Source organism: Pogona vitticeps, chromosome 2, assembly GCF_051106095.1.
Source record: "Pogona vitticeps strain Pit_001003342236 chromosome 2, PviZW2.1, whole genome shotgun sequence".
In the NCBI taxonomy this organism is placed as follows: domain Eukaryota; kingdom Metazoa; phylum Chordata; class Lepidosauria; order Squamata; family Agamidae; genus Pogona; species Pogona vitticeps.
In genome coordinates, this window is record NC_135784.1 from 228,861,886 (window position 1) to 228,874,337 (window position 12,452).

The 12,452-nt window shown below is 40.1% G+C and overlaps 1 protein-coding gene and 1 non-coding gene across 23 annotated transcripts in view; both read right to left on the bottom strand.

The window, feature by feature from the left end:
* Nucleotides 1–12,452, bottom strand: part of KDM4C (lysine demethylase 4C) — a 345,084-nt gene that overhangs the window by 115,852 nt on the left and 216,780 nt on the right. For 21 of the 22 annotated variants that reach the window (XR_013541488.1, XR_013541487.1, XR_013541486.1 and 18 more), the window contains 2 exons: nt 12,235–12,448; nt 11,221–11,297 (listed from right to left, as the gene is read on the bottom strand). Coding sequence is in view for 16 of the 22 variants with exons in the window: in XM_072992136.2 (XP_072848237.2) it covers nt 11,221–11,297; nt 12,235–12,448 (291 nt within the window). In the remaining 6 variants the exon portion in view is untranslated. Of the gene's footprint in view, nt 1–11,220; nt 11,298–12,234; nt 12,449–12,452 lie in introns of those variants that run through there. The other variant, XR_013541489.1, reaches the window with a different exon arrangement.
* LOC140705034 (U1 spliceosomal RNA) lies at nt 542–705 on the bottom strand. The gene has a single exon (XR_012084603.1). It is a non-coding gene; the product is annotated as a U1 spliceosomal RNA (small nuclear RNA).

The following is a 12,452-nucleotide window of genomic DNA, read 5'->3' on the forward strand; positions in this document are numbered from 1 at the left end:
GAGAAGCACAAACAGCAAGAGTGAAAGAAAGGAAGAAAAACCCACCACCCACAATCAATAAATTGCTTTTTCAATGTTTGGTCTTTGAGTGGCTTTCTATGCATCTATGCATTTTAGCAGTAGCCCCTCTTCTCCCATCTACAGTGAACACATTGGCATGCAATCCCCCTGTTCTGTAAATTCAGAAAACAAAAATTACCGTACTTTTTGCTCCATAAGACGCAGTCCCCCCCCCCAAAAAATGTGGGAGAAAATATGCGCGTCTTATGGAGCAAATACTATTTAAAAGGGTTCAGGCACCATCACCCAAAAGCCTCCCATTGCCATGCTGGGAGGCCTCTGAACTGGCACCAGAGGCTGCTTGCTGTGGCACATTAGACCTCACCACTCTGCCATCTGCACTGCTGGCTTTCCAATATCTGACTCCTGGGGCCCACCTGGAAAACCAGCAGGGCCAACAGGCCTATGGGAGCAAATTTAAATGGTAGAGGGCAGTGAAAACAGGCAAGGACCAAAGGGGAAAGAATGATTCTAAAAAGACTAGGGGAAACCACAAATGCAGTCCCCCACTACCATAAATTAGGCAGTTGATTTTCCCACATTTGGGGAAATTACAGGGATCAGCACACCTGAAGTGCAATGGATGAGCCTCTCCATGGGAAAACCACATTTATAATCATGGTATCTCCCCTGCCAGGTATGAATTGGAGTGGCCCCTGCACCTCCTACCCCCTTCCGTATCCTGCCCCCCAATGCATGGTGACCCCCAGCTGCACCTCCTGATCAGAACAGGGCTGCACAGCCCCAGTCCTGCCAGAGGCCAAGAGAGCTCCTCAGTGTTTTGGGGTGCCCCACAGGACCCCCATCAGGGGCTGGGTGTTCCTCCCACAATCCTCCAGTGCACAGATATTAGCATACCTAATGTGCAGGGAAGGCAGGGAAAGCGGGAAATTCAAACTTTCAGTTAGTGAAGAGGCTGCTTGTCTGCTTCCTTGCTAGTCCAAGCAGTTAGAGAGCTGGGAGAGAGACCTGGGACTGTAATTTTAAAATGTAAAATTTAGTTTAAAAGCTGCTTGTTAGTGCTTGGGTGAAAAGGTGCTCTGTTTGAGCTGAAACCTGCTTGTGTAGAAACCTGCATACTTGCTTTAAAAGCTGCCTCGGAAGCCTTTCAGACCAGCACTGATCAGCTGTTAGGTGGGGAGAGGGGAAGGGAGGGGGAAGGAGCTGAGAAGAGGAGAAGAGTACAAAACGGCTACTGGCTGCCTGCTGGGTGCCAGCTTTTAGCTGTTTGGTGCTCTTTTTTGGCTGTTAGGCACCGTGAAGAGCCGGGCTCAGTCTACAGTACCTGGTGACTTTCTTTTAATTTTTAAAAACTTTCTGACCTTTTCCCCCCCATAAGAATGCATTAATTAATTTTCATTGCATTTCTATGGGAAATCTGGATTTGACTTGCAAACTTTTCAACTAGTTCTGGGCATCTAATAGAGAATGTATTTCCAAAGGGTGTTGCAGCAAGGAAACTAACTGTGCTTTATGAGCCAGAATCACAAATTAACCCTGCATACATGGGAAAGCAAAATTCAGTCTTACTTTTAGTTGTTTCCAAGTCCTTATGGTTGTGGTATCTCTCTGATGTATTTAAATCAGAACAGGGGCAGGAAGTCTCAGAGGCAGGGCATAGTTATTTGGTTAGTGTTTTTGGAACAGAGTTCTTGCCTGTAGCATATACTACATTTGCCGATACAGTAGTTTGAAAATTAAGAAAGTCAAAATTCTTAGTGACTTCTAACTGGATTACAGTACCTGCTTCCTGATTTCAGCTACTATAATTTGTATTCTTTTTTTGGCTCAACAAGAACATTGTTCCTGGCTTTGTGTGGCCTAACCTGTTGTGCCTTGCATGCTATAAACATTCAATTATGTCACAAAACCGAGATTTGGTCGTATGCTGAGCATGTGCTACTGCTGGTGAATGAGATCAAGTTAAGCTTTGTGTTGCTGTTCTTTTGCATAACCTAAAGTAAATAAGGAAAACCAGCTGTTAAATAGTTTAATTCCACTATTTATCCTCCACACAACTAAAAGGGACCTCTCAATGCAGTGCCAAATCAGACAAACCATTTCTAACAATATAGTCTTGAGCTGTAGCTGGGGAGAGTTGCACAACAATCTCGTCTGTCATTGAGACATTTCTATAAGCATGGGGAGGAGGTGGATGAAAGGAAATGTAAAATATAGGTAGTGTGTTATAGGTCTTATCACTGGCTGATAATGGTCTATATGTACTTGACTTAAATTCATGGCACACAAATTTATGGTACATAAACTAGAGTACACAAACCTTTAAGTATCTCCATTTGGTAATGACAGTGGTAATGGTTCTTAATGCCACTGTTGACTGCTGTTCACTTTACACGGTTCAAATGTTATTCTGTTATAGTTTATTAAATATTTTATTTCACTATTTGGTTCAGAATATATTTTCCCTGTTTTCCTCCTCTAAAAATTAGGTGTGTCTTAAGGGGCAAAAATATGGTAAGTTACCAGCAGATGTCCAAAGGGAGGAAAGATGGATCATGTGACTGCATAGATGACTACCTGAGTGAAGTTGTTTTCTGGACACAAGAAATTTAATCCTTCTCATATGCAGGGTATGGAGAGCTTTTTATTTCTTCATCAAAGGGGACAGGAAAAGGCAGAAAGTAGAAGACAAGTAATGTGAATATCAGACACAATCTTGGGCAAGAAATTTAAGTCTGGTATGAGTACCACTAATTTTTGGACACCACATGAGGTAAGGCTGATTTGCTTTCAAAACACAAAGTGGCCTTGCCTGACACGCTAATGTAATGACCATCAAGCTAGTGAGAAGGTTCAAGAAAGCAGTGGCCAAGAGCTCAGAGGGAAGAATTTTCCTATCTGAAATTGAACCCTGGGATGAAGCACAGGAAGGGCAACACTGGCAGCCAAAGGAGGTTGCACCAGCTGCACTTGCAGAATTTCCTCTGGTCGTTACTTAGAAATAATCTACGCCTCCCCAGTGTCTATTGATGAATTTATTTTTCAGTCTTCAGGATAAGTTGTGCTGAGCATTTGTTCTCCTGTAGGGTTAAAGTATGCACAACAAAACTAAGTCATTCATACTCAAGCAGTTGGCGACTAAGCTTTAATCCACCATGCTACACTAAACACACCCAACCTCCTGTGATTTTGGAAAGCTTAGCAAGGTTGTGCCTGCTTAGCACTTAGATGGAAGACCACCATAGAAAGCCAGGGATCTCCAAGTAGGATTATGAAAGAATCCTATCTGAAATCCTGGTAAGCCAACTGTGAATCAGAATTGACAATAGAGAATTAGACAGACCAGTAGTGTGACTCAAGAAGAGGCAACTTCTTATATTCCCATAATAAATCCTGTCCTATAAATTGTTCAATCTGATGCCCTCCAGATATTGTGAACTACAGTTCCCAGCATTCCTGCTCACCGGCCATGCTGGTTGGTGCCAATCAGAACCCAAAATATCTAAAAAGCTACTGCATGGCATACTATGCACCCTGGATTGCCAGTCATTACTCCTTCTGACTTCTACCAGTTGAGGCTTGAAATGTATAAGATTAATGAGACATTCGTTCTCAGTCAAGAAGTGAACATAATTTTACTTTCAAGAGCAAGACAGATGAACTATTAAACCATTTTTCCCCTTTTATTTCTTGGGATGACACATGACAATCCCACTTTTTAAAAAAAACCGTAACAACAATAGATTCAGTGTCACTTTTTCTGTCTCAACAATTATTTTCAGTCACACCTTAAATACTGTACAGTAAAACAAAAATGTGCATAATCTGATGCATCAGTGTGAAACATCCTGAAGATGTAGGAGTTGAAATGAAGTTTGAGCTGTGCTAAAGGGAGTGCCTAGGGTAAAGGCTATAGTAAAGAATACACAGTCATATATACTTTGAATATTGTGCTGATCTGGAATTTTCAGTTCTAAAATGAATGTAATGGGGGTTGTTTAGATTGGAAAACAAGGCTTCTGTAATTGTGTTTTATCCTATAGTTCACCAATGTTGCTACATACATGTTTCTTTGCAATGTTCTTTGGAATATGCTTAAGTATTTAAAACAGCAAAACCTTCCAAGATTTCCCTTCTGCCTTTCCAATCTGCATCTTTGTGATGCAAATTCAAAGCTACTTAGCACTCATACTGCTAATTACATTACATGATCAAGGTATTCCTTCTGTTCAACAGAAAAATAAATATTTCTTGAAGACAGGAACTGAGGGCTCTAATTCAGATCACCTACTCTTCCTGATCATACTAGTTTCATTCATGAGAAAAGCTCAATGCAACAAATGCAGGTTATCTATTTATTTCCCCCTAAGCCAGGGGTCTCAAACTCAATTTACCTGGGGGCCACTGGAGGCAGAGCCTGGGTGAGGCTGGGCTGCATCAGATTTTCCACAAGAAAAGTTTTGCTTAAAAAATTTCAATCTTCTCAAATCTCATTTTTAAACACAAAATAAGATTAAATAAATAAATAAATAAATAAATAAATAAATAAATAAATAAATAAATAAATAAATAAATAAATAAATAATAAAGAATTAGTAAGAAAATAAATCAATCAATCAGGAATAAAATAACAATAACAATAACGATAACGATAATGACAACAACGACAACTATTATTATTATTAGCAGTAGTAGTAGTAGTATTCTCTAGTGAGTGACTATATGTGGTATCTTCAGTGTTCTATATCTGTTGTATTCAGATTCAAATGTCTGCATTAACAGTTCTTTAAATTTTAATATTTTTCTAAACATGAATTGTCTTGAACATGAATGGAACATTGAAGAACATGAGTTGTTCTTCTGAACAAGCCTTGCCTACTTCTTGCTGCTAGAGACCTGGCAGTGCTTACTCTTGCATAGCTGAGCCACATTTGGCTTGAGGGAGGAAGCAGTTGAGACTCTCAGTATGGCTTGAAGATGATCATCAGTCAGTCTGAACCTGTATTTGGACTTATTGAAGTTCAAGGTAGAGAAGAGCTTTTCACACAAGTATGTGCTCCCAAAAAGGCACATGGTCCGCTTGATCATTCGGGAAAGCTCAGGGAAGCTGGGGGTCAATTCTCTCAAAAATTGCCCAAGCTTGTCTGCTTTCCCACCCACCACCCTGAACTTCACTTTGAGTTCAGAATTGCACTGCAGGTCAATGAGCTCTATTTGAAGCACAGGAGGGGCATCTTGCACATCAAAGGAGAAGGGGTCTGCAAAAATTTGAAATGTGGCTCTGTGCGTCTTGAAGTCTGCAAATCTGTGATCAAATTCCTCCTGTAGCTTCAAAATGACATCAACATACCTCTCGTCACTGAATGGTGTGCCTTCATCCACGACTGCCTTGCATGCTGGGAAATGGCAAAGGTTTGTCTGAGAGAGCTGGGCTTTCCACAACACAAGTTTCGTGGAGAATGTTCTCACATTGTCATAGGCAGCACTGGCAAGTTGACCCTGGCCTTGTAACTTCTTGTTCAGTACATTAAGCTCATGTGTGATATCAACAAGAAAAGCTAAGTCCATGAGCCATTTGGCATCACTTAGCATGGGAACAGGCACTCCATCCTTCTCCATGAAGTCTTTCACTTCTGCTCTCAACTCAAAAAATCTCTTCAGTACGTGAAGTAGAGCACATCCCCATATTCTGACTCCATTTCCTCTAAAAAAGCCCGGAACCTTTAAGCCCCTGGATCTGATTTGGTTGATGCATTCCACAACAACAGACATCACAGTGTCAAACTTCAGGCATTTGCTGCAAAGGGCCTGCTGATGGATAATGCAGTGCAGAGCAATGGCTTCCTCCACACCCTCCTCTTCCAGTTTTCTTTGAACAAGTGCCACCAGTCCATTTTACCTCCCTGTCATTGATGGCGCTCCATCGGTAGTTATTCCAGCAAACTTCTTCCATGGCAAACCGGCATTCTCAATGGCATCACACAGCTGGTGAAATATCTCCTGAGCAGTGGTCTGGCCATGCATTGGAATTACTGTGAGCAACTCCTCCATCACTTCAAAATTGTCATCAACACCACGGACATACATTGCAAGCTGGGCAGTGTCAGTGATGTCTGTGGTCTCGTCAAGAGTGACTGAGTATGCATCGAAACATTTGGCTTTCTCACACAGTTGGTCATAAATGTCACTTGACAGGTCAGAAATGCGCTCTGCCACGGTGTTGGCAGAAAGGCTGAGGTTGCTAAACTGACCTTTCTTTTCTGGACAGAGTTTACTTGCAGCCTGTAACATGCAGTTTTTGACAAATTTACCTTCTGTGAATGGCTTTCCTGCTTTAGCAATCATTTCGCTAATATTGTAGCTGACTTTGACTGCTGCATTATTCTCTTTGGTTGATTTATTGAAGAGATCTTGTTGCCTCAGCAGACATGTTTTAAGATTGCAAACCCGGTTGGCTCTCTCATCTTCCTGGTATTTTGCATACTCCTCAGCATGTTTAGTTGTGTAATGACGTTTCAAATTGTATTCCTTGTGCACCGCAACTTTCTCTGTGCAAATAAGACATGCCGGGGTGCCCCTGTGCTCAAAGAAATATTGATTTTTCCATTTTTCCTGAAATTGTCTGTGCTCATTACCAACCTTTCTCTTCACTGAAGACTTTGAAAAAGACATATTTGGGCCTGTGTGATATAATTCCACTTGGATCCAACCACCAGGCAACACAGCCACCAATCTCAAAATCTGCCTGGCTTTTAATTTCAGCCCAACCAGAAGTGGTTGCAGCAGCAGCGGCACCTACTTGACACCCACACGTCCAGAAGGGGAGCCCCCTCTCTCTGCCCTGCAGTCTTTTATCTCAGGGGTTTGGTGCCACAGGAGCTTCAGATTTTAGGTCTCTCTCTCTCTCTCTCTCTCTCTCTCTCTCTCTCTCTCTCTCTCTCTCACACACACACACACACACACACACACACACACACACACACACACACACACACACACACAGCTCTTCGTGGGTCACCTGACAAGACTGCTGCTCTCTCGTCCTCTCTATGCTTCTCAGTTGATATCCAGTTGTGTGGATTCACAGAGGCCATGTAGAAGAACCATCATTTACATATCTTGAAAAGCTTTTTGATAATGCTTATTGCTGATCCTTGTCCTACATTCTCATTTCATTCACAAGATGAGATACTTCTTAAGACATACCAAAGGAAGCTATTAAAAAGCTGGGGAAATCGATTAACAAAAATTGTGTTTCGGGAATAAATTACTAAAATGGGGAAGGATTTTCCAAAATAGCAACCACATTAGTCTGTCTCAGACTAATCACAAATAGCAACACACACCAGTTTTAGAAGAGTTGAACCTCCTAGGGCACACTATTATTTTTCTAGGAAACAGGAATTCCAAAGAGAGACTCGAGAGAGACAATGGAAATTAGCTACATAAGAACCAGTCCATCTCCAAAAGGGTAAATAAAAATCACGGCTTCTACTCCAATTACTACTGCTAATCAAAGGAAATCATACTTCAATAAACCATGAGCAATGGTTCTCCAATTTCAGGCCCGCATATGTGCTGTTGATTTCTCAAAGTAACACCTTACCATACTATTGCATGAGTGCAAGACTCATAAGTCCCTTCCGCTGAGATGCAATCAAGGATCCAGCTGCCTGACAAAGAATTAATATTGAGGATTTAAGCACACCCACCCACTCTTGTTTAGAAACAGTGACAATAAACCCAATAAACCCAACAAAGGCTATAAGAATACATTCTGACTCATCATGACAGAAATGTTTTCAAATATTTGTTCCCAAAAGGGATGAACCTCAGAACATGTCCACTATATATGGTAATAACATCCAATTTCCTGGCATCCACTCCAACATTTTGAATTATAGTATGATTTATATGGGTGAGATGTTTAAGAGAGATACAATCAATACACACATTTGTAAGTATGCGCTCCAATTTTGGTAGAAATATTAAATGAGAGTTTGTCCCACAGAGTTACAGCAGGCATCAGTGATGGTAACATTAAGATCATTCTCCCATATAAAATTAGCTCTTAAGGAGGATCCATAATTAATATCAATATAGATGGCATATGATTTAAAAACCAATCCTCTCTGCTTTTCTTTAGTGGCTAATATCAAGCTAAAATCAATCAAGAGTAGTAGAATAGCCTACATCTTAACCAAAGGTATTTCAGTAAAATGTGTCATTTGAACCAGCTAAAATCAGGAAGTAATAACCTCACACAGTTGATCTAAGGGGTTGTGTGTGCCACCAAGTCCTCCATAGGTAGGGGGGGCATCAAAAAGTCCCAGTGTTCTGGACATCAAGGCAGAATCCAAAGTTGTGAACCAACAGAACTTCATTCAAGAAGCTAGTAACTTGACATAACTTTTCTCCTTTTCTTTTGGCTAGATTATGGTTCCAAAGAACAGAAACAGTTGTTCCACCCTCCCTTAAGTGTACAATGTTTCCACGAAGTCTTAGTTCTGGCCATGTCTCTGCCCACAATCGCAAAAAAGTGAGCCAGTCTCTGGGCAGTTAGCATCTGACTCTAAATAGTGAAGGCACTCAAATTGCTGCTTTCTTTTCCAATAGTGTGGAGATGCAGGAACAGGATGCAGGTTCTGCAGGCCCAGAATAGCTTGTGCCAGTGTCTTTCTCCCTTTTTTGGATCACTGATCTCTAACAATGACCCTGGAGTTTGCACCTGACAGCTGGCAGTCCTACTGGCTTCTTGCATAGGTTGGGGGGGGGTGCAAGTTAACTCCATTGTACACTGATGTTGAAGGCACGGGGGAAGGCCTGACCCTGGGTCCCATTTGGACCCTTACCAATATAGCAACATGGATCTTAAAGTGTTCCCCACAAAAATATCATTATATCTGTACAAACCTTTATATTTCCATTATTTTAAAGTCATATATTTGTCCATGTCAAAAATCCAATGGGTGTGAGAGAAAGGGTATCAATGGGAAGGGGAGGTAACTAGTTTTTAAAACCATAACTCAAATCCAGTAGTAAATCATAGGTAGAGTAGTCTCATTGAATCAGTAGTGTTTTAGGTAATCAACTCCTCTATAAATTCCATTGATTGAATGAGTCTTTCCTAGTTGCAACTTGGGTCAATGACATAATGATTTATTCCTCGTTTAATCCTTCTTCATGTGCTTCAAGTAATTAATGGTTTGGTAGTCCTATTTCCATATTAATGAGCCATTGTCACTTTGTCTATTATATGTATAGTCACTTGGCCATGACTGTCACCACCAGAGGGATAGAAAGAGAGGACACTGTATTTGCACTCCCATTGTTTAGATTTGATCCACAGAAGCCAACACTGAATTAAATCTGTTAGTCTTTGAAGTGCCACAATATTTTGCTATTTTTCACCCATCTCCTTGTTTTCTTTTTCCTTTTTAATTCAGCCACCATGGTAAAGGATGAAAGAACCACACAGCAAGCCCTCTAGTTACTAAGATTGCACTGCAAACTGCATATCATTCAAACATATTGCCATGACAATATGGATATTTGGAAACCATCGTTACTTGCAAAGAAACATAATAATCCTTGCATATGATGCCTCAGATTATTTATTTATTTATTTATTTATTTATTTATTTATTTATTTATTTATTTATTTATTTATTTATTTATTTATTTATTTATTTATTTATTTATTTAACTTATATACCACCCACACTACGCGAAGGTCTCTGGGCAGCTTACAGCATTTAAAATACAATAAAAAGGCAAAATAAAATGGCAAAATAATTAAAATGCAATTAAAATATATATTCTAACACTTCACTGTAGCCTACCATATTTAGAAAAAGGCCCCTCCATTCCCACACAAATCCACATACACATAGTTTTCACCCCCAGTCTTCTTAGGAATCAGGAACTGCCATAGTTATACTGAAGACAGATGAACTCTTCTCGCTCTGCCCCCCAGAGAACTGAAGGTAGCATGCAAGCCTGATTACTTATTTGTGAAAGACAACCTCTCTTAGATCACAATACTGAAATCTTTACTTAGACAAGGTTCCCTCTAAGGTGCATGACTATGTGAGCATGTGTGACTCTGCCCCCTCCAAATAGTTTTCTTCCTCCACCATGCACCCACAGCAATTTTTCCAGACCCTTTTGTTCTGGTCATAATGGAACCCTGTGATGGGGGGGGGGCTGACTTGCACATGCAGCAGGGCAGACTTATGCACGGGGGGTGGGGGGGTGGAGTCCTGCCCAGTGGGGCTGAAATGAGAGAGAACATTGATCGAGAAGGGGTTTCTGTTTAGGAAAGTGTCCTCTTTTGCACTGGCTGCTCTTGCAGAAATGCATTGCACACAATGGACAGGGGATATCTGCACAATCATACTGGTGATCACCACCCCCAGGCACATTGGCATACCAGTGATTCAATGTATCTTCCCAAGAAATAAAAAATATTATTACTCCCCAGTAATGTAATGGCAGCAGCCCTCTGGTGACATGCTTTTACTAACGTACTGGTGTACTGGGCATGAAAGTGAAAAATTAAAAAAAAAAGAGTGTGCTGCGGTAACAGCGGCCACCTTCCTGGTTTCAATTCTGAAAAGAAGCAGGACAGGTTGTACACACAGCCAATCCCAGTAAGAAATGCACCAGTACAACAAAGATACAACACAATCCTCCTGGCGATTGGGAAATGTTCTGTAGTTACATCGGTGGTCGGGAAAATGTCTCAATCTTGACTGTGCATCATGTGAACAGAAAGCAACTAACTGGGGGCTAACTAGAGGACATTTCCCTTTTGTGACCAGGGCCTCTATTAACAATATGGCATTTATCTTAGTCACCACATACTACATTTCAGCTACATTGACAACTTAGAAAGTTCATCTTCTGGCACAAGTGATTTCATACATTCAAATGTATAAATGGCATAATGCTTGTGTTCTGTACTCTTATAGCAACTCAAAATATTATGGAAACTTTTTATTCATAGATTATGACATACCACTTAGCAATCAAAAATCCAGTTTGAGCCATAATGATATCATCTCAGCTATTTGTGAAGGAGCAGAAGAGCAAACTTTTATGTCATATGTTTTCACATACGATCAGGAGGTTTAGTTACTTGTTCCTCACTTTCACTTGTTCCTCATTTTCAACAACTAAATAAAAGGCAGAACTTACAGCTGTCCAAGCTTCTCTTTTGCATCGAGAACACAACCATCCATCATGGATTTCATGGGAAGGAACACCATAGCAACCTGTAATTAAAAAACTGAGGTGATAAATATATTCTGTACTTCACTATCTTTCTTGCTAAATAGAGAACTGAACTATTAACAAAAGACACTAGATTTGCATAATCCAAAGGGGGGAGGAATTAGAACTATAAACTAGCTTTTCACTCCATACCAATCTTCATCATTTTGAGAACACATAAATGTATGTTTGTTGAAAAAAAAACACAAAAGTTTTTTTTTAATCGCCAAATGTGCAAGGTCATAGGTGTAAGTTTTATATTTTGTTTCTAGGCTTGATTTGGGACATCTCTCTCAATCTTCTAAGAAAATGTCTTGTTTTTTTCCCATCCTTTTATATCAAAACACTGGGTTTGCATTCTGTGATGTGGGGGGGGGGGGAGTCAAGAATGAACATTTTCTAAGAATTAGCTGATACATTTTCCTAAGAATTGTCCTGACTGTAGCTGAAACACTATCTATGCTAGTAACAGCTCCCATTCTCAAAATCATCGTTTACCTTTAACTATGCTAGCCTGTCAGACTAGTAATCCGCAGTAGTTATCCATGTGGTGAAGTACAATCTAAACACAGTAGCAGTAACAGATGCTGTTCTTACAGCTGTTGTTTTGTGCACATTTAAATGAGAAAATAGATTAAGCCTTTTGATCTTTTAGGCAAAAGTATGCACTTTATATCAAAAAATGAATAGGATTGAGCAGGATTCCTCAAGGAGTTAAACTACATTTCAGCTACATTGACAAAATTTATGCAACTTAGAAAGTTCATCTTCTGGCACAAGTGATTTCATACATTCAAATGTATGAATGGCATAATGCTTGTGTTTTGTACTCTTATAGCAACTCAAAATATTACGGAAACTTTTTATTCATAGATTATGACAACACAAAAGTGTTCAGTGCAGACAGAATATTTTAACTTCAACAACTGTGACATTTACTTGCATGGACCTGTACACAACACTTTGCACAGGATATCAGCAGACTTGTTCCATCTTCTTCAATAAAGCCATTAGATGGATAGTTTTCAGTGTTCTCCTCACTATATATAAAACATATCTCTGGGATAAGTGGTTTTGTCTTTTCGCTGGCCACAAATATTTCTCCTTCTTTTGTTTCTGAGAAAGTATAGGCTTCTTCAGCAGATTTGTCACCCTGA